Raw genomic sequence first — 22,507 nt, 5'->3', positions numbered from 1 at the left:
TAAAATTAACCTACCCTTAAAATTATAGACTGTTCATGTCTTTGTCAGTGGGCAAACATACAAAATCAGCAAGGGATCAAATGCTTATTTCCCCCACTGTAACTGTATATTTTTATGGATATACTCAATCTACAGATTGGGATCCTACCACTGAGAAAGTACCAGTCTGGCGATCTATATTCCTCTTGCTGAGGTTCGCTCCTCCAGCCAGCAGCTACTTCCTGGATACAATACCACTCTAGAACTCTTCTTCCATCAGCGCAGCCTATTTTTCCAAGTGTTTTTTATTCCTTTCTTGGATATTTTACCTGGGAACTCTCCCCAGCCGCGAAGCAGCAACAGGTGGAACATTTAATAGGGGCAATCCACGGTCCCCTAGGTGAGCAATACCTTGTTTTCCATTTGTTTTTCCTCTTTAAATAGATTCACCCCAATATGTGCAATATACCCATAGCTTGTACTACAAAAGTATATACAATACTAAGCTGGTGAAATTTTTAAATGTCACTGGCAAGCATTATGTCACTAGCGGATATGGCCTTGTCTGGTCTCTAGCAAAATAATCATAAAAGCAAAATCATCATAAAACTAAAGGCAGATAAGGGGCAGTAAATGCCAACCTCTAAAGTTCAAAAGTGGTAACATGAAGACTACATGAATTAACTAAGTGATAAAGAAAAGCTAGGAGGTAATAAAATCGACAATAAGACAAAATATGCAGAAGAAGTAATGGTGTTGAGACTCAGTAGGGATGCAAGTATGCATAGTCAGACTCACAAATCCATAGACAATTGAAATAGCACCAGCATCTAAAAATGTTGTATCTTTATTAGCACTGATATATAATACCAGATATCCGTTCCCCGGGTGGTCTTTTTTGATAGCTTGACTCTATAACTCCGGGGAGCCCCCAGCAATCATGTGCTAAGTGTGAGGAGACTCTGCAAAACGTCTTCAGCTCCCTTCTGTCGCCATCACAGGAAAATAGATTTACAGAATGACAAATCAGGCCTGTGATGTATATGAGGGTGCCCCAGACATAATAGATAAGGGATCAGAATGGGAACCTTGTGTGGCATTTGTCAACTAGATTAAAACACCCATTTTCACTTTAAGCTTAGATACTTGCATAATTATTCCATATAAATCCAATTACATCAAGTAGCCAAAGTAGCTGCAGAAGTGTTGTCCTTACTGACTAGGTCACATAACTCTGACAGTGCAACTGGTAAAGACGTCAATAACGCAAATAACATTAGAGCCAACAATGGACAGAGCTTATTTGTAATCAATACCATGACTGATACACACCATAACACACGACATACCAACTAAGGGTACCATCTCACAGTGGCACTTTGGTCGCTACGACGGCACGATCCGTGACGTTCCAGCGATATACTTATGATCTCGCTGTGTCTGACACGCTACTGCGATCAGGGACCCCGCTGAGAATCGTACGTCGTAGCAGATCGTTTGAAACTTTCTTTCGTCGTCAAGTGTCCCGCTGTGGCGGCATGATCGCATTGTGTAACAAAGGTGTGCACGATATTGTATACGATGTGCGCATAGTAACCAACAGCTTCTACATTGCAAACATGCCATGAAATTATCGCTCCAGCGCCGTGCATTGCGAAGTGAGACCGCAGTCTACGACGCTGGAGCGATAATGGAGCGATGCTGGAGCGTCACGGATCGTGCCGTCGTAGCGACCAAATTGCCACTGTGAGACGGTACCCTAAGACCAACAATATGGTGCAACTAAAGTCTCATAAAAAATATTATATTTTACAGATATGAAAGATAAATAATATAATAAAAATAAAAAACTGAGTAACTCAATGAAGGATTACACATGCAAATATAGGATGTTGCTTTTAAGCTTGTAAAATAAGCTTCACAGTGCCAATAATGTAGATCATAATAAAGAATATAAAGTAAAAAGTATAGTTAAGAGCAATTACATCATGTGATGATGAGAGGACTTAGTTGCAGCGTGGCCCTGGCACCCCAACACACGTTTCACCCTAGCTTTGTCAGGTGACTCGGCCCTGCAGGCCACATCTGGTCCTCCGGCTGTTACAGTCCAGATTGTGGACTGAGGAAGCTGAAAAGCTGAAAACACTGGCCCACGGGCAATACCATGCAGCTAGCTGTTCTCTCTTACCCAGGGCCCAATATCACCACTACTTGCAGGATGCAAATAGCGGAGAATATAACGATGGAGGGGGGGAGCGGCTGCTTGTTCTTCCACCATTCAGTGTGTGCAACACTCAGAAAACTGACGTAATGATGTCACTACATCACATCTAATGTCTGGAGCGCCAGTGCAATAGAAGCTGAAGTAGAGCGCTGGGGGAGCTGGATAGTGGTGATTATTTGTTTTTTTTGGTTAAATGTTATGAATGTGTGTGGGATGTGTGTCTGTATATAGGGGCTATGTGGGGGCTCATACTTTATAAAGGAGGGCTATGTGGAGGCTCATTCTGTATGCAAGGAGGCTAGGTGGGGGCTCATACTGTATACAGGAAAGCAATGTGGGAACTGATACTGTATACAGGGTGGCTATGTGGGGCTCACACTGTATATAGGGGCTATGTAAGGACTAGGAAGGCTAAGTGGCGACTTGTTCTGCATATATTGGGACTGTGTGGGGGTTCTTACTGTATATGGGGGCCGTTTGTGGGCTGATTCTGTATATAGTGGGACTGTGCGGGGGCTCACTGCATATAGGGGACTGAGTGGGGATCATACTGTAGATGGGGGCTGTGTGGAGATCATACTGAATATAGGGAGCTGTGTGTGGGCTCATACGGTATATGGAGAGGCTGTGTGTGGGCTCATACGGTATATGGAGAGGCTGTGTGTGGGCTCATACGGTATATGGAGAGGCTGTGTGTGGGCTCATACGGTATATGGAGAGGCTGTGTGTGGGCTCATACGGTATATGGAGAGGCTGTGTGTGGGCTCATACAGTATATGGAGAGGCTGTGTGTGGGCTCATATGGTATATGGAGAGGCTGTGTGCGGGGTCATACACTATATAGGGGGGTGTCAGCAAAGATAATTTTGCTCGATATTATGTGGCAAAAATAATAAATATCATTAATGTTAGTATTAATGTTGAGAAAACCTAATTTCAGCCAAGTGGTTCAACCCCCCACAATAGTCACAGTATCTCATGTTCCTTGGGAAAAATACACCCTTTGTATATGGAGTATATGAAAATGACATACAAAAGTTAGGCATTTCATTTTAACAACACATAAAAAATTATTAATTTATGATAAGAAAACCAATAAAAAGGGTATGTGCACACAAAGCCATTGCAGCAGAATTTTCTGCACCAAAAATGCATCTCTTGGCAGGAAAAAGCTGTGCAAAATCTGTGCGTTTTTGGATGCATTTTTCCCTATTGATTTGATGGGTGAGTAACGCTGCAAAATCACTAAAACAGTTGTCATACTGCAAATGTGAAACTGCTTCAAATCAGCAAACAAAAAATAAGCAGCATGTGCGTGAGATTTCAGAAATCTCATTCATTTTGCTGGTACTGTACTGTAAACTGCAGGGTTTTGGTGCAGAAATTTCTCCTGAAAGTTTGCACGTACCCAAAAAGAGAAAAAAGTTAGAAAAGAAAAAATGTTACAAACTTTTTATATAAACAGCATATTTGGGCCTGCTCACAAGGAAATATACTCCACCTCCGTAATACACTTTTCTTCCAAACAACGTGAAAAATAACTTCGCCAATTACAAAATTTTCAAATTAACATTCTTTCCCAGATTGGAACTACTCACAGAAACTTATGAAAAATAAACTATTATTTTGAAAAACAAGCTAAAGTAAATGTTTTAACTCAAAAAAGAAAACTAATGAAACGAAGGGAATAAAAAAAAAAAAAGTCACTAAAATAAACGAGGCAATGAGACCTTAAAAAAAAAACTGTACTGTAATATAACACCATACCTATAACTGCTTAACAACCCAGAAAAAGAGAGGCTTTAAACAATGCAGAAAATGATGTGCGGCATTTATCAAATTTACTTACTTTTGCTCTTTGATCCACTGATTAACATTTTCAGCCACAAATTCACTTTCCTTATGGAGGCGACTGTTGTCAGTTTGTGTTGCTTCTAGAGCTTGGCGCAGGATTTCCAGCTGTGGATGTAGACAGATCAAAGACTATGATGGACTCCCTAGAACAAGGGCTATCTGGAATACTATTAATAGTCTGTAATACTTGTAAAGAATCAAGTCATTTTTCTCCACTCCTTCAAATAATCATGGTTTCCTTGTACATGCTATTAATTGATTCAATATGCGAGATGGAATGCCTGAACCTTTCCCACGCTTTACATTTACCAGTTTACTATAATATGCATTACTCTACCTCCAGAGGTTGTTTAATTCAAATCAGGCTTATATTATATAAAAAAAAGACATATGAAAAGAGCCGCTACAACTTGTAATGTTTAAAGCGTAGTTTCAGGTTAATGTGTGCACCGTGATGTGATTTTCATGAAAAGGCTATCTGCCATTGAGGTGTAACTTCAAAATTACTGCAAACAGAACCTGGGCAGAATTTACGGAGAACGATTACGCTTCATCTTTAAACATTGTGATCGTCCCTCTAATAACCAATCAAATGGAAACATACAAGTGAAATTGTGCCAAGAGTCGGACGAGTGAAACTGGTCTTAGAGGAATTGGCAGCGACATTTATAGAGCTTGACAGGGACTGTAACATGTGAAACGCTAACTTTCAGCCATCGTCACACGACCACTTCTTATGCGATTTGCATACACCCGATCATGTGCCAACTGCTTTCTCTTCCACTTCTCTCTTGGCATTTTTAATATCATATGTTTCTTGAGGAGCACCTGTTTCATTTCCATTTTTTTTTTTACAGTAATAATATGATACCACCGAGAGAAGTCCACTTCTAGTAAAGTCTGCACTTAAAAGGGTCTTCTCAAGTTTGAAAGTTATCCCCTACCAAAGAATATGCCCCTCAATGATCCTAAAAAATAGGGCTCTCATGGAGAGAAGGTCAATCATGTGCACTACTTCTCCAGTCTAATAGGAACATGAACTATCTCTGGAGATCCCATTAAGAATGAAAGAAGCAGTGGTGCTAATAATCGACCTTCACTCCATTCAGCCGAGGCTCTCCAGAATGGTCTTGGGACTGGTAGGGTCAATGGCGGTCACTCCCCGAGCAGTCAGGAAGTTATCTTCTATCCCGTAGATAGGGGGATAACTTTTAAAACCGGGAGCACGCCGTTACACCTACCTTTCTATACATATGGTTTACTGGCATGGCATATACTAAAGCGTACGGTAATTAACAACGTCCTAGTAGAAAGAAGTTGTGACATATGCTACTGTAGAAGCCCACTAGTAATGGGGGATTATAATACTGCACATATGCCTTTCCTGATCTACAGGGATAATCCTTCGCCTCTTGGAAAGCACGAAATCTCACACAGACACTTGTCTGTGTCACTCCTTGCATGACTGATGACATCATACATATTCACAAGGTACATCAAAGAAATTGCAGTCTAGGAAAAACGATGATGCTGGCAATGGTCGAGATCCCCTGCAGGGTCTGAGTCTGAGCAAAAAGAGAATGTATCACAGAGTAGGATAGTAAAAATTACAACTATGACTTTCACAATCACAGCGCTATAACACAAGGTTAGTAAATGAGCTTGGGGGAGTGGGAAGGTGATATCCTCTATCTTCTGGCTCCTGCCCTATCAGATGAAAGGGAAAAGCCCAGTAATCAATTAGTTCCCATGGACAGTGTGGAGAATATGCTGGTGGATGGAATGAAGAATTCATACTTAAGATGATTAGTCATTCTGAGAGTTTGACAAGCCGTTGATAGATCTTCAAAGGATTGAGGAATGGGATTATTGGATCATAATTTATTGATAAAACCCATGTTGTAGCCGGAGTTGTCCCTTCTAGGCAAGGCTTTTCAATGAAGATATCAATCTCCTTTGTAAATTTCAGAGCTGCAGTATTATCTCATTTAGTGAGTAGGCTGAAAAGCAAATTATAATCTTTGTATCTAAAGGGACTTGGTGATGAATACTCTATCTCCAAATCTGACTTTCCTTTTGACATACAATTACCACATGCAAACCAAATGGCTTGACCCTAAATTGCTTTTGTATACACATACATCCCATTATGAGGTTTCATTAGATTATGGCGAGGTGAAATGACTTAATACATTTATCAGATTGCAAATTCATCAAAGTTCAATATATTTTGAAATCATTTTTTCTGTTGTAAAATTTGCTTTTTCACCATAATGCTCAATAAATCGCTAAAAGCGCCTTTAAAATGTGAAAAGAAAATTCATTTCTTAGTTTCTAGGGAAATTAGATTGATGTTCTTTGTGCTTTCATGAACTAAATTAATACACTGGGCAGTATTCAATCTGTAATTTACAAGTTGAAAGTATTTTTACATTTTAGTCACTTTATGTAAATCGTACCACACATATATGTTAAAGGGGGTTTCAAGGCTTAAAAAATAGGCTAAATGATCGTTAAATATTAAGATAGATAAAACATTAACTTTGGTGTCCAATCTGCTTGTTGCCTCTTTGATCCTGGATTCCTGCTAATGCGCTTCTGGTCAAGTCCACAACACACAACAGCATTTCTTGTATCGGCAAGTGACCGGAGCAGTGTGTGAAGGGGGCTGGCTCCTCAGGACATTACCACTAGTAAGCCAGGCCCCTTCTCTGATGCTTAGGCAGCGTAGGAGGCAGGCTTACTTGCTGAAATTAAGCTAGCCAGCCCTCTTCACACATTACTGTGACCATCGGCTGACATAGGAAATGCTGTCCATGCAATGGAGAAGTGGCCTGGCTTAGCCAGAGTAATGTGCTGACACAGAAAACGCTGTCCTGTAACAAATATGCTACAAGAAGTGCACCGACAGACATCTTGGACTGGTGCAGTAAGAAAAGGATCATTTTTGCCATTTATTTGTTTTTTAGCCAAGACCCCACCCTAGAATAACACAACAACATTGTGAATCGGCTTTACCCAGAGTGCTAAAATAGGACAGTGACAACCACAGTGCCTTCTATAGCAATGTCATACCCCACAAAACAGCCACAGTTCCCCTTTATAGCAGTGACAGTCCATGTAAGACCATTTAGTCCTAACCCCCAGAAGCCTTTTTAATGCTTCCCTGGCCATTAGCTACAGCAATATTTGCTTCAACAAAAGTTGCCTTATTGTTTTAAAGTGATAAAGCATACATATGATTGAGATATTGACACGAATAAAGGGAATGCTGCAGCCTTAATATCTGCAATATGTGTGATACATATATAGAATCTAGGCGAGTACGAAATATAACATAATATAAAAAAATATAACATGTGCCATACTACTTGTGCTGATATATTGCAGGTGATTGCTGTAAATAATACCAAACACCGTTGCAGTCCCTCTGAGAAGACAGTCTGTATGGCGGGAACTTTACTGCGTTGGATACTTCGACTATTGGTTGAAGTTAGGACACACGTGCAATCGTCTGGTCATATTAATGCTGTCAATGGTATTAGACACTTTTGCAGTACCGTTCTATTCACTCATATAGATCTGACCTCATTCAACACGCATCGCCACAGTGCAAGAAGCATCATACTGCCTCGCAAAACTTCCATGGATGGGAAGCAGCGGTCTGAAATCACAGCAATATGAGCTGCTATGACTCCTTTGGAAATTAGTAATGAAAGATACTATGAACCCCCAGAAGCAAGGATGTCAACGCTGAATATTCACTCAGACAGTTGCTCTAATGTTATACCTGGTCCAGTAGACAAATTAAAGGGAATCTGTCACCCCCAAAATCGAAGATGAGCTAAGCCCACCGGCATCAGGGGCTTATCTACAAGCATTCTGTAATGCTGTAGATAAGCCTCCGATGTAACCTGAAAGATAAGAAAAAGAGGTTAGATTATACTCACCTGGGGGGCGGTCCGGTCCGATGGGTGTTGCGGTCCGGTCCGGGGCCTCCCATCTTCATAGGATGACGTCCTCTTGTCTTCACGTTGTGGCTCCGGCGCAGGCGTACTTTGTCTGCCCTGTTGAGGGCAGAGCAAAGTACTGCAGTGCGCAGGCGCCGGGAAAGGTCAGAGAGGTCTGGCGCCGGAGCCACAGAGTGAAGACAAGAAGAGGATGTCATCCTATGAAGATAGGAGGCCCGGACCGGACCGCGATGACCATCAGACCGGACCGCCCCCCAGGTGAGTATAATCTAACCACTTTTTTTCATCTTTCAGATTACATAGGGGGCTTATCTACAGCATTACAGAATGCTGTAGATAAGCCCCTGATGCCGGTGGGCTTAGCTCATCTTCGATTTTGGGGGTGACAGGTTCCCTTTAAAGATTAATTTAGCAAATTTTTCTTAAATTTTGCTATTTACTTAAAGAGGTTGTCCACTACTTTTACACTGATGACCTAAGATCAGGATAGGTCATCAATGTCTGGTTAGCCGGGGTCTGACATCCAGCACTCCTGCAGATCAGATGTTATCGGTGTTGGCGTCAGCTGGAAGTACTTACTTGCGGAGCTGGCTGATTTCTGATAATGGCCACCCCACTGTACTGCACATCTGCTCATACTGATTTGAATAGGAGGCGGATGTGTAGTACTAAGCCACTATCAGAAGACACAGCAGCTCGGCAACTGAGTACTTATTGCCAGCGTCCACCACCGCCGATAATAGCTGATCGGTGGAGATGCCAGGTGTCGGACCATGGATGATCAGACATTGATGTCCTATCCTGAGGATAGGTCATCAATGTAAAAGTAGTGGACAATCTCTTTAAGCTGGGATGACATATTGGGGCCATATGATGACACAAGTACATCCATGATGAGGCTGGAAACTCAGCTGACATGCAGATCAGTGTACAGTAGTTTGAAAATGACTGCAGAAAACCAATTTCTTCATTACTGAGGGATTAACTGCCGTTTTGCATGACTGCTTCTAAGGCTAGGTGCACATGAAAGTATTTTTTGTCATCTCAGAAAATCAGATCAATTATGCAAATGATGCTCTGATCAAACTCTGATCAGAGTGTGAGAATACTGCAATCTGACTCTCTCGAGCAGTCCCGGGAGCCACGCGATCTCTGCAGCACCGCGCCAGCACTCCCTGAGGTTACAGCGCCACTGTCCTAGCGAGCATCTCGCCTCTCTGCAGCGCTAATCCCCTATACCTCCAGACTCCTAAAGGCGCCTTTTTCTCCCGGACTCCATCTGAAGTTAGCACCTTGAGGGCTGACACATTTATATTTCTTGTGGCTTCCAGGCAGCTCACCCTGCACCTTAGCCTTAAGACCCCGCGTCTTGGGAGGTCACCTCAGTCTCTGTATCCTTTTGGGGTGGTCAGTCAGTCGGCTTTCATTTTATTAGTCCTTCGACTAGACTCGGTCCGGTCACTTCACAACAGTTTTCCTTTACACGTTCACGGTCCTTAGCATCTCCTGAACGAGACCCACGCCTCACGGCACACCAGGTTGGATCCACCTAGACCGCCACCATTGTTGTTCGCCACTTAACATGTGATGTAGTTTTTCTTTTCTGATGAGCAGAATGTACTATACGCATATAATTGTACTGTGCATCTTGTATTTTGTCTGAAAAACTTCTTTTTTGTTCTTTTGCATATGTGTTTCAGTGTTCAAAACTGTTTCTGATGAAGGTCTTGTGATTAGACCGAAAACGTTTAATTTTGAACTGGATGCACTGAATAAATGAACTTCTCAAATTGCATAACTATCTCCTGAGTGCCAAGTAATTTATTGCCGATAATAGCTGATCGGTGGAGATGCCAGGTGTCGGACCATGGATGATCAGACATTGATGTCCTATCCTGAGGATAGGTCATCAATGTAAAAGTAGTGGACAATCTCTTTAAGCTGGGATGACATATTGGGGCCATATGATGACACAAGTACATCCATGATGAGGCTGGAAACTCAGCTGACATGCAGATCAGTGTACAGTAGTTTGAAAATGACTGCAGAAAACCAATTTCTTCATTACTGAGGGATTAACTGCCGTTTTGCATGACTGCTTCTAAGGCTAGGTGCACATGAAAGTATTTTTTGTCATCTCAGAAAATCAGATCAATAATTATCTGACTCTCTCGAATGAGGAGAATATGGAGAAAAAAAATGGCTCCATCATCTCCATTTTGTGACTGTGGAAATCGGACTGGACTCAGATGTGATCCACGTGCAGTCTGATGTTTTCAATGCACTCATTGACTTGCATGGCTGAGCGTGATCCAAATATCGGATCAAACTTTGGTATGCAGTGTTTTTTTTTTTCCTTGGGAAGTCTTTGTAAAAAAAAATTGGACATGTGCACGGACCTGTAGACTAACATTGGTTCGAGTGCAACGCAATGTTTTGTCAGATCGCACTCAGACAGCAAATACACTAATGTAGCTAGTTAGCGACCTTATCGTCAGTGCTCCTCAGCCTCAACATGTGGGCCCAGCCTTTTACACTACTGGACATAAAGCTTGGCCTCTCACCATGCTCATGCTGGGGAGATAAATTAATAGATTAAAGGTTTTCTGAGAAAATAAAAAATCTAAGGAAAATGGCATCATAAATAAATTCCTAAATACCTATAATTAGCAAATCATGCTAGTTTTTCTTAGGAAGGTAATCACCATAGAATTAAAATAGTTGATGTCTTGTTACAATGACAGAAACCTGTCCCAGAGTGTTAATAGGATGGATGCAGTGTGAAAGTAAAGGAATGCAGGTATATATTCCCCACAGCATTTTTTTAATGATTTATTTTTCTATTCCCAAAGAACTCCTTTAAGTTTGAATATGTCACATGATTTCTACAAATACATGTATAAAAAACTCTAACATATAACCAAGTATTTCATAAAGCGACTTCAGACCAAATCACTTCATTGTCTCATGGATTAATTTTCGCATTGATGAGAATCCCTACATCTGTATTATACTTTAGTTTGAAAGAATAAAAAATAGAAAAAGACCAGTTTGGATTATAGCAAACCTTGACTAATAGCTAAGCATTTTCTTTGAACTTACCTCCCCCTGTGCAGCAATGTATTTCTTTTCTGAGGTTTTCAGTTCACTTTGCAAGTTTGCCACCTAATAGACAAAGAGATCAATTAGCACAGAAGGCAAGCGAATATAACAAATACACAAACACATTAAAACACACATTGTGACATGAACATAAAAGGTACCAGGATACACAAACTACAATGATCTGTAGGCCCACTGAGACGTGAACGCTTCCACTTTTAAATACGAAGAATAGGTTTAGAAATACGGTAAGTCATATTTGCAAAATTGAGCAAGAATTAATCCGGCTGACCATGTAGAAAATAGCTCAACATTAATACTGCTGTGGTGAACAAAGTAGGTTGTATATATTGTCCCCACCTACAGGATATTTCAATTTTTTTTTTCTGTTTTGTTTTGTTCCCAAAATCTATGGAGGATAAAGTTAAATTATCTATTACTTTGTATATAACATACAAGGATAAATTAAAATGTTTAAATATTTTCAAAATAAATAAATTTATATATATATATATATATATATACACATATACAGTATATATATATATATATATATATATATATATATATATATATATATATATATATATATACATATATATATATGTATATATATATATATATATATATATATATATATATATATATATATGTACAGTATATATAGACTATATCCAGATACATAAAGATATAGATACATATGCAGTGTATATAAAAAGTCTACACACTCCTATTAAAATACCAGTTTTCGGTCATGCAAAAGATTGTACAAAGAAGAATCATTTCAGAACTTTTTCCACTCTTAATGTCACCCAAAATTGGTACAATTCAATTGAAAAAAAAATATTTTCATATAGAAGAATAAAAATAAAGAATTAAAAAAACGTGATTACATAAATATTCACATCCGTAAACTAAGACTTTGTTCAAGTACCTTTTAAATTTATGACTAAAAAAAATGTCCTCCTCCAAGATTGTGCAGCTCTCGGATCACCTCTATACACACACATGAAGACCCCCCACAGGCCGCCCTGAAACACGAGCATATCATTAACTCAAAACTGAAAATAAAGATTACACAACAACCACAAGACGGATTTCATCAACCAAGGTATCATTTTAGTCAGTATAACAGCGCCAACCTGACACTGTGTGTAGGTTACTGAGCACAATCCTGCTGACAGGTTCCATTTAACCTTTGTCAGGCTGCATAATTTTACTTTAACAGGCTGCAGAGGTACAATTGTACCTTCATATATACCTCCACTGTGATATTTGGCCAATATATTCTGGACCAAAGCTGCAGAGATGTCACGAAATTTCAGCCCTCTACGGCTTTTCGAAAAAAAGTTATTGCAATTTTAAAAAACGGAATAGTTACAATTGTATCTACTCAACCGGACGAAGGTTAAGGAGAGGAGTTCTGTGAGGGGAATATTACAGAAAGGAGCTATGTAAACTATTATCCAAAATGCCTTAATATGTTGAATTATACTTTTATTTTTAAGGACACTGTGTCGGGATGTGCTGGTGAAGACAGAGATGAGGGAAGTTTGCAGAGACAAGCTCTGGACATGAAATCCCATCATGGCAGCTGTAGTACGTGGAGACAAAATGGATGGGAGCGATTTGAGAAGATGTCACCTGTTAGGTACCTGCATGTAAATATTTGTGAACCTTCCTGCATCTCATCAGTACTGTGATTCCTGTATGGTCCACAGTTGGGTGATGGCTGGTAACAACAACTCCTAGTATCTCCTTACCATTGTTAAGGACATACTGAAAGTTGCAGGTTTACATGATACAGGTGTATATGGGGCTGATCTGAAACTGCAATTGATCACTGTACTTAGCTTGGCAATGTATTCATTAGAAACAGTGGTTCTGATCATATAGCAATCCATACCATGCTTCATGTTGAAACTGAAAAATTCTCAAAATTTAGTTTTGAGATTATGAGAAGGCTTTGAGTTTCTGCTCCAAAAATTTGGGTATGTTCATATTGAGCAGAAATTCTCAAAATCCCTCTCAAATGCTCAAAACTTAGTTCTGCAGATGTATTCATGTAATTAACCCTTTACATTTTTTTCTAGGCCTTTGGTTCAGAATGACAATTTGGCCCTTGGACCAAAAAATGTTGTGCACCGTGCTCTGGAGTGATGAGACCAAGATAAATATTTTTGGAACTGATGGCTTCAAAACTGTATGGCATTGCAAAGGTGAGAAATACATAGAAAAACATTTCATTTATAGTATCATGAAATCACAGATGTTCTGTTCTGTATTGAAAGAGAAGATGCTACCATCACTCCGTGCACTTGATATGTACTTTTTCAACATGACAATGCTCCAAAACACACATATAAGGCCTCTGCTGCATGTCTGAAGAAGAAAACGGCTTCAGCAGTCTTGCTTTGTCACTGGGGCACAAACATGCAAAATAAAAAAGGGCCTTCCACAAACTATTCCCACATAGTTGGAAGCAAGCTATTATCCAAAATGTCTTCGTATGCTGAAGCGTTAAGATTGTCCTTCAATAAAACTAAGGGGCCTAGGCCAAGCCTTGGAAAGCAACCCCATAGCATTACTACTCTTCGAAACGTTGGCAAACATTTGGCACAATGCAGTCAGGCAGGTTGGCACTTCAACACTTTGTGACCCCACTTTGTTACTTTAGGTGGTCTCCTACATCGTGACCAACTTGCTATGCCTTCCATTGCTTCCACTTTTCAATAATACCATTCACAACTGATGGTAGAATGTTTAGGAGGCAAAAAGATCACTAAGTGAATTGTTGCAACAGTGCCATCCTCAAATGGGGTTAACTCTTTAGAAGAAAATTCACAAATGTTTCCATAGGCAGACGACATGGCTTGGTACAAGATTTTATATACTTGAGGGATTGGGACTGATTGAAATAGAAAGGGTGGTCCATACCATGCAGAAAGCAACAAACAGAATACATCTTAAATCGCCTATACTACACAAATATGAAGGCATAGACCGTAATTGTAATTATTTGTTTTATTGTTTCAAACCCTTATGGGCATGGTCACTAGTTTGCCAATTCCTGTAATAATGATATGCCTTATATTAATTGGGTACCGTATATACAAGTGACAGTATAAAAGTACAGTAAGTACAGCTGCCACCCTAGAAAGCTCAGGCAATACTGCATGCATAGTGACATAAAGCCACCTGCCCAGTAGGTACCGATGGCACAAGACAGGATATCTTGGCATGCAGCATAATTAACGCTGTTATTAAAAATTACAGAATTGCATAGTTGCAAGCAAATATTTATCTTTACACAAGAAAATTAATTCAGTCACATTGTGCTAGACATTCGGAGAAGTGCCAATTTATATTTTACAGTAATTGCCTTAAAAATCGGAGTTGAGGCCATAGTATAAATCTAAGAAACACAAAGAGATCCATTGTTAATATCCAGTAAACCCACCGAGCACGACCTGCCACTCAAGACCCTTTTTCTTCCAGTTTGAGCGAAATTTTATAATTACTGATTTGCCAAAATCTGGCCAAATTACACACGTGGCAGAGTCTTTCTGCTCCGTCTTTAAACCGCTCAGCTTTGTGTCTTGCTGTTTATAAGTCTTACAAAATGCTGCGTGTCATTATGGCCTCATTACTGTTGGCTGGAAGTACATTATAGCTTATATAAATATTATGTGTAGGCTGCAATTTGGGTAATCAGTTGCTCGTGATTGACAGAAATCCACACTGTCATTTCCACTGCTCTGTATGAGCCTCGGGGGAGCGGGCGTATAAGCTCTAATAAGTATATGCTATCTGCAAATGCTATGGCAAACCCAAGATCTTTACAAAGGTACAGAGAGGAGAGAAGGGGAAGTAGACTTCATCTACCTAATAATCAGCACTTTCATCTCTTCGCACCTGGTAGGAGAGACTGAATGTGTGCTGTATGCTTAGAACAGAAAATATTTACTAACTGGAGTTTCTCCTCATATTTTTACAGAGTATTTATACCGGAAAACTATTTTACCGTAATATTATATCATGGTGTTTCCAGCCTATATTTATTTTCCTACTTGGGTAGCAGCTGATTTGGGTGGTAATCATTAAAATGGATGTCCACGACTTTAACATTAATGACCTACCCATAGGATAGGTCATCAATGTCTGATTGGTGGTGGTGCGACACCTGGCACCCTTGCCGATCAGCTATTCTTGTTGTCGGCAGAGGCCGGTAGTGATGAGTTACGGACTTGCGCCCATCTATTGTATAGTGGCCGTGGCTTGGTACTGCACATCTGCTCCCTATTGATTTGAACAGGAGTCTGTCCCGGCTGCTGCCGACACCGAGAACAGCTGATGGGCAGGGGTGCAGGGTGTCACACCCTCACTAATCGGACATTGATGACCTATGCCCAAGGTGAAAATTCTGATGGTAACCTCCCTGCAGGTCAATGAAAACTTGCAGTGAATAAACACTATTCCTTGTTCTTTTGGATTTGATTTCATGGTATACATTGTATAGTAAAAGTGATAGGTAATAGCAGCATGATTTTAATGCTAAATAGAAATATCTGCCCTATGCTGTGTCCCTCAATAAATAGTTGCATCTCATTGCGCTCCGTGCAAAAAATATGACCCCCACTTTACCCTCTAGAGGTACATGACCTCTACATTGGCCTCTCCTTTAAAATATTGCCTGCACACCATCTCCCTTATGAACTATAACTGTTACACTGTCTTCATTGTTAACTATGGCCTCCAGACCGTTCTGAGTGATGACGACCATAACTGCCCCTTCATGTATTATAACCAAACTATTTAAAGTTATTAGATATAACCACCAGACTGTCCGTCCTTATGAACCATAATGGCCACACACTCTGCTCTTATGAACTGTAACTGCCACATTGGCCACCGTTGTCAACTATAACCTCCACACTGCTCCCTTGTGAACTATGCCTCCACAACATCTTCACTTCATGTAATCACAACCCTAACCACAACCCTAGCCCCAACACACCCGTAACCCTAATCCCAACCACAACACACCCCTAACCCTAATCATAACCCTAACCACAAGCCTAATCTTAACCCTATTTCCAACCCTAGCCCTAATTCCAACCCTAACCTTAAGGCTATGTGCCCACGTTGCGGATTCGTGTGAGATTTTTCCGCACAATTTTTGAAAAATCTGCAGGTAAAAGGCACTGCGTTTTACCTGCGGATTTACAGCGGATTTACAGCGTTTTTTTGTGCGGATTTCACCTGCGGATTCCTATTGAAGAACAGCTGTAAAACGCTGCGGAATCCGCAAAAAGAATTGACATGCTGCGGAAAATACAACGCAGCGTTTCCACACGGTATTTTCCACACCATGGGCACAGCGGATTGGGTTTTCCATAGGTTTCCATAGGTTTACATGGTACTGTAAACCTGATGGAAAACGGCTACGAATCTGCAGCGGCCAATCCGCTGCGGATCCGCGGCCAATCTGCTGCGGATCCGCAGGCAAATCCGCACCGTGTGCACATAGCCTAATTCTCACCCTAGCCCTAACCCTAGTGGAAAAAAAACATTTTCTTTATTTTATTACTGTCCCTACCTATGGGGGTGATAAAGGGGGGGGGGGGTAATTTACTTTTTTTAATTTTGATCACTGTGATAGGTTTTATCACAGTGATCAAAATATACCTGGAACGAATCTGCCGGCCATTTTGGAAGATGGCGGCACCCATGGAGAAGACGGACGGACACCGGGAGGCTCAGTAAGTATGAGGGGGGGAGATCGGAGCACAGGGGGGATAGGAGCACTGGGGGTGGGATCGGAGCACGGGGGGAGCGAACAAGACGACGGAGGGGAGCGGAGTACAGGACGGAAGACTGGGGAGGAGATCGGTGGAGGTGGCGGGAGCAGATCAGGGTTTCCAGCCATGGCCGATGCTATTGCAGCATCAGCCATGGCTGGATTGTAATATTTCACCAGTTTTCATAGGTGAAATATTATAAATCACTCTGATTGGCAGTTTAACTTTCGACAGTCAATCAGAGCGATCGTAGCCACGGGGGGGGGGGGGTGAAGCCACCCCCCTGGGCTGAAGTACCACTTCCCCTGTCCCAGCAGATCGGGTGAAATTGGAGTTAACCCTTTCACCTGATCTGCAGGGACGCGGTCCCTCCATGATGTCACATAGGCATCACAGGTCGGATTGGCACCGACTTTCATGACGCCTACGTGGCGTCACAGGTCGGAAAGGGGTTAATATGGCCATGTGAGTGCTTTTTTTTGTGGGACGAGTTGTAATTTTGAACGACACCATTTGTTTTAACATAACGTGTACTGGAAAGTGGGAAAAAAGTTCCAAGTGTGGTGAAACTGCAAAAAAGTACAATCCCACACTTGTTTTTTATTTGGCTTTTTTACTAGGTTCACTAAATGCTAAAACTGACCAGCCAGTATGATTCTCCAGGTCATTACAAGTTCATCGACACCAAACATGTCTAGGTTCTTTTTTTATCTAAGTGGTGAAAAAAAATTCCATACTTTGTTAAAAAAAAAAAAAAAAAAAAAAAAAAAAAAAAAAGAAATACCCGATGATATCCATAGTGTGCCCACTTCTCGTGATCTTAGGTTGGGTGAGGGCTTATTTCTTTAGCGCCGAGCTGACAATTTTAATGATACCATTTTGATGCAGATATGATCTTTTGATCGCCAGTTATTGCATTTTAATGCAATGTTGCGGCGACCAAAAAAACGTAATTCTGGTGTTTTGACTTTGTTTCTTGCTATTTAAAGATCAGGTTAAGCCTTTTTCTTATTGATAGATTGGGCGATTCCAAATATGTGTAGGTTTGATTTTTGTATTGTTTTATTTTGAAAAGGGCGAAAGGGGGGTGATTTGAACTTTATATATATATATATATATATATATATATATATATATTTTAAACTTCTTCCGGGCACTACGCCGAAATGCGCGTTGGGGCACGTGGCAGCGCAGCTCTCCAGGTAACTGTACCATCAGCCCGCATTACTTTTGCTTTGTACTCTTTGTTACTCCATATCTACTTTTTAGTGCCACCTTGGTAGCCATTCTTTTATACAATTGTACTAAGTATGCATACATTGCTTTATATACCTTGTGACATGGTGCCTTTGGTGTTACTCTTTTTGTATTGAAATGCCCAATGCACTTGCACTTTTTGGAGTTAACTATACATTTACAGTTTCCTTTGCTATTGTGGGACATTACCTGGTGGGCATGAGGCAGCCGCTGGTTGGAGAATGATTGTCTTTCACGCTATGCCTTTGTATATATTTTTTGTGATTTTATTTATTGATTCAACAAAATATTTAGCTTGAGGCTGGAGTCACACATGCGAGAAACACGTCCGTGTCTCGCATGTGAAAAGCAAGCTCTGGCGCCGGCACTTCGGAGCGGAGCGTGCGGCTCCATGTGTTGCTATACGGTCTCATGCTCCGCTCTGGAGTGCCGGCACCACAGCTTGGTTTTCACATGCGAGACACGGACGTGTTTCTCGCATGTGTGACTCCGGCCTTACACTGGTTCTTGTAGTGCTGTTCTCTTGTAAGATTTCAGCTATCTTTCTTGCATTGAACTACTTATATATGTCCTTGCATCCAATATTTTCTTTGAGGTGCTTGCGTGGTCCGGTATATGAGCTTTAATAATTTATTATGCGTGGACTCCAGGAAAATGGCTGCCAGGGGTGGCGCATGCGCAGATGGAGATCTCGTCACCAAGATATCGGGAGATGATCTCAAGGTGCTCAAAACCACATTCAAGAAGTTTATTAACCCTTCAGGTGCTTCACATAAATTTTTGGAAAATACACCCCTGCACACAAGTCTATGGGTGCATGTAAAACATCGGCTTGCACTCGGATTTGATCTGAGTGCAGTCCGATGTACACTCACAGAGACAAGGGAGAAGATGGACAAATTAAGTTCTTTGTCTTCTCCGCAATTGTGCTGCAATTCTCTCATGTGAGAAAATCAGATAACACTAGGATGACACCAGGCTCAAACTCTGACAGAATTTGATCCAAGTGACATTAGCATAATCAGTGTAATTCTCTTGCATGAGAGAAGATACGGCCATCTGACCGCAGCCTTAGCCAATAGATGCAGAATACAGTATTGTAGTTCTGTTGGTACTCACAGGAGATGCTGGGGGCATACAGTATGTACATCACAGGAGATGCTAGGAGAATATATACATCACAGAAGATGCTGGGGGTATATATACATCACAGGAGGAGCTGGGGGCTTTAGTGCTAAGATGTTAATGGCCATTGGGAATCCGTAAGGGTAGCCTGTTTTTAAGGAACCATTAATATATTAGACAGTAACAGTTCAGCTTATATTAGTCTTGTATTTTCTGTAATTTTCCCAACACCTGGACCACATAGCTCCTTTATCAATCTATGGTGGGAAAGTGTATGTTTATAGTATCATCCAATTACTGCATAGATTCGTTATTTATATTTAGTGAGAAATGTCATGTTTACAGTACGGTAAAACATTTGGTACCAAGAGAGTCTTTGGCATATTTTATCCGGTAATGTATTTGTCCAATGTTGATTGACGTCTGAAGAGTTGGCCACTCTGCCAGAGGGATACTATACCAGACAAATAGAACTTGTTAGGGCTCGTGTAATACTTGGTTACGCAAGCATTTGTTTCAAAACAAGATATAAGTTAGGGAAGACTTCAGCTAAGACAGAAGCCCTGTTAACCTGTGGACTAAAAAGGGGACGCCTGTGACGCCAAAGGGTGGATCCCAGGAATTTCTCTGTCTTCGCTGTTCTGCTTCCCACAGATGATGTTCCTGGACAGATGATGTGCTACTCCTGGTGAAGTTTTTCCTGTGTAGTGTGAATATTTTTCTGCCCAATGATGACAGAAGAATTCTAGGAGTGATACCTTTATTGGCTAACCAGAAAATAATATGTTTGCAAGCTTTCAGAGCACAGTGGCTCCTTCTTCAGGCAAGATTACAAATAAATTACAAAGCTTGCAAACATATTATTTTCTGGTTAGCCAATAAAGGTATCACTCCTAGAATACTTCTGTCATCATTGGGCAGAAAAATATTCACATCAATTTTTTTTGGCTAACACGGTACCACAATACAATTTGTTATTGTACATCCTGTGTAGTGTGTAATGTAAGTATTTTACCTTTGTGATTTATATTATGCAAAAGTGTACGCAATATCACACTATTTCCTATCTATCTATATATATAATTGTCTAAGGGTTTTTCCGTCTGTCTGTCTGTCTGTCCTGGAAATCCCGCATCTCTGATTGGTCGAGGCCGCCAGGCCTTGACCAATCAGCGATGGGCACAGCATGGCGACGATGTCATAAAGGTTGCCTCGACCAATCAGCGACGGGCACAGTCTGCCGCGAATTCGCCTCGACCAATCAGCGACGGGCACAGTATCGACGTAGATGTCATAATGTTGCCATGGCGACGATGATGTCATAAAGGTTGCCTCGACCAATCAGCGACAGGCACAGTCTGCCGCGAATTCTGGAATCATCATTGTCCATATACTACGGGGACATGCATATTCTAGAATATCCGATGCGTTAGAATCGGGCCACAATCTAGTTTTATATAATTATTTAATTATTATAATAAAATTAATCACCTTCTTTAAAACCATATCTGACCCCTTTGAAAACTTGGCAAAACAGGGACATATATATACATCCCATAGGGAGCTGGGGGGGATATATACATGACAGGAGACGTTGGGAGTATATATACATAACAAGAGATGCTGGGGACATATATACATCACAGGAAATGCTGAGGGTAGTATATACACATGACAGGAGACGCTGGGGGATATATATCACAGGACATGCTGGGAGCATATATGTATGACAGGAGGGGTGGGGGGCATATACGTATCACAGGAGGGGCTGGCATATATGCATCACTGGAGGGGATGGGGGCTTATAGCCATCACAGGATGAGCTGGAGGCATATAGACATCAAAGGATGGGCTAGTGGCATATAAACAAAACAGGATGGACTGTGGGCATATAGACATAACAGAATGGGCTGGGAGCATATAGATATCATAGGAGGGGCTGGGGACATGTAGCCATCAGAGGACAAGCTGGGGGCATATAGACATCACAAGGCTGGCTAGGGCATTTACACATAACAGGAGGGACTGGGGGAATATAGACATCACAAGAGGGGCTGGAGGCATATAGACATCACAGGATGGGCTGGGGGCATATAGAGATCACATGATGGGCTAGGGGGCATATAGACATAACAGGATGGGCTGGGTGCACATACAGTAGATATCACAAGAGGGGCTGGGGACATATATACATCACAGGATGGGCTGGCAGCATATAGACATAACAGGATGGGCTGGGGGCATATAGATATCACAGGAGGGGCTGGGGACATATACCCATCAGAGGACAAACTGGGGGCATATAGACATCACAAGGCAGGCTAGGGCATATATACATAACAGGAGGGGCTGTGGGCATATAGACATCACAGGTTGGACTGGGGGCTTTTAGAAATTACAGGAGGGACAGGGGGCATATAGACACGACAGGTTGGGGGCATAAACATCAATGTAGGCATTGGGGGTATATACACATCACTGGAGATGCTGAAGCATATACAGTCAGGGGAAATAAGTATTTGATCTCTTGCTGATTTTGTACATTTGCCCACTGACAAAGACATGAACATATATAATTTTAAGGGTAGGTTAATTTTAACATTGAGAGATAGAATATCAAAAATAAAATCCAGAAAATAAGATTGTATAAATTATATACATTTATTTGCAATTTAAAGTGAGAAATAAGTATTTCATCCCTCTGGCAAACAAGACTTAATACTTGGTGGCAAAACCATTGTTGGCAAGTATAGCAGTCAGATGCTTTTGTAGTTGATGATGAGGTTTGCGCACACGTCAGGAGGAATTTTGGTCCACTTCTCTTTGCAGATCATTTCTAAACCATTAAGATTTTGAGGCTGTCTCTTGGTAACTTGGAACTTCAACTCGCTCCATAAGATTTCTATGGGATTAAGGTGTGGAGACTGGCTAGGCCACTCCATGACCTTAATGTGCTTCCTTTTGAGACACTCCTTTGTTGCCTTGGCTGTATGTTTTGGGTCATTGTATTGCAGGAAGACCCAGCCATGACTGTTATGATCCGGTGACCTAGGAGCTGCATGAGAACTTTCACTGGAGAAAGTGGCCACTGTACTGACCGCAATCCTGAACTTAACACCACAACTAGAAGTAGCCGTGGAGTGTACCTAACACACCTAGACACCTCGTCACAGCCAGAGAACTAAATACCCCTA

General features: G+C 41.1%; 1 protein-coding gene across 1 annotated transcript in view; it reads right to left on the bottom strand.

Moving 5' to 3' along the window:
• Positions 1-22,507, bottom strand: part of LOC138643426 (putative leucine-rich repeat-containing protein DDB_G0290503) — a 680,657-nt gene that overhangs the window by 238,238 nt on the left and 419,912 nt on the right. The window contains exons 25-26 of the mRNA XM_069732336.1: positions 11,131-11,193; positions 4,053-4,162 (exon numbers count right to left, since the gene is read on the bottom strand). Coding sequence (XP_069588437.1) covers positions 4,053-4,162; positions 11,131-11,193 — 173 coding nt within the window. The remainder of the gene's footprint in view (positions 1-4,052; positions 4,163-11,130; positions 11,194-22,507) is intronic.

This window comes from Ranitomeya imitator, chromosome 6 (genome assembly GCF_032444005.1).
Source record: "Ranitomeya imitator isolate aRanImi1 chromosome 6, aRanImi1.pri, whole genome shotgun sequence".
Classification (NCBI taxonomy): domain Eukaryota; kingdom Metazoa; phylum Chordata; class Amphibia; order Anura; family Dendrobatidae; genus Ranitomeya; species Ranitomeya imitator.
The sequence above is the reverse complement of the archived record's forward strand: the minus strand, read 5'-3'. Positions and strand labels throughout refer to the sequence as shown.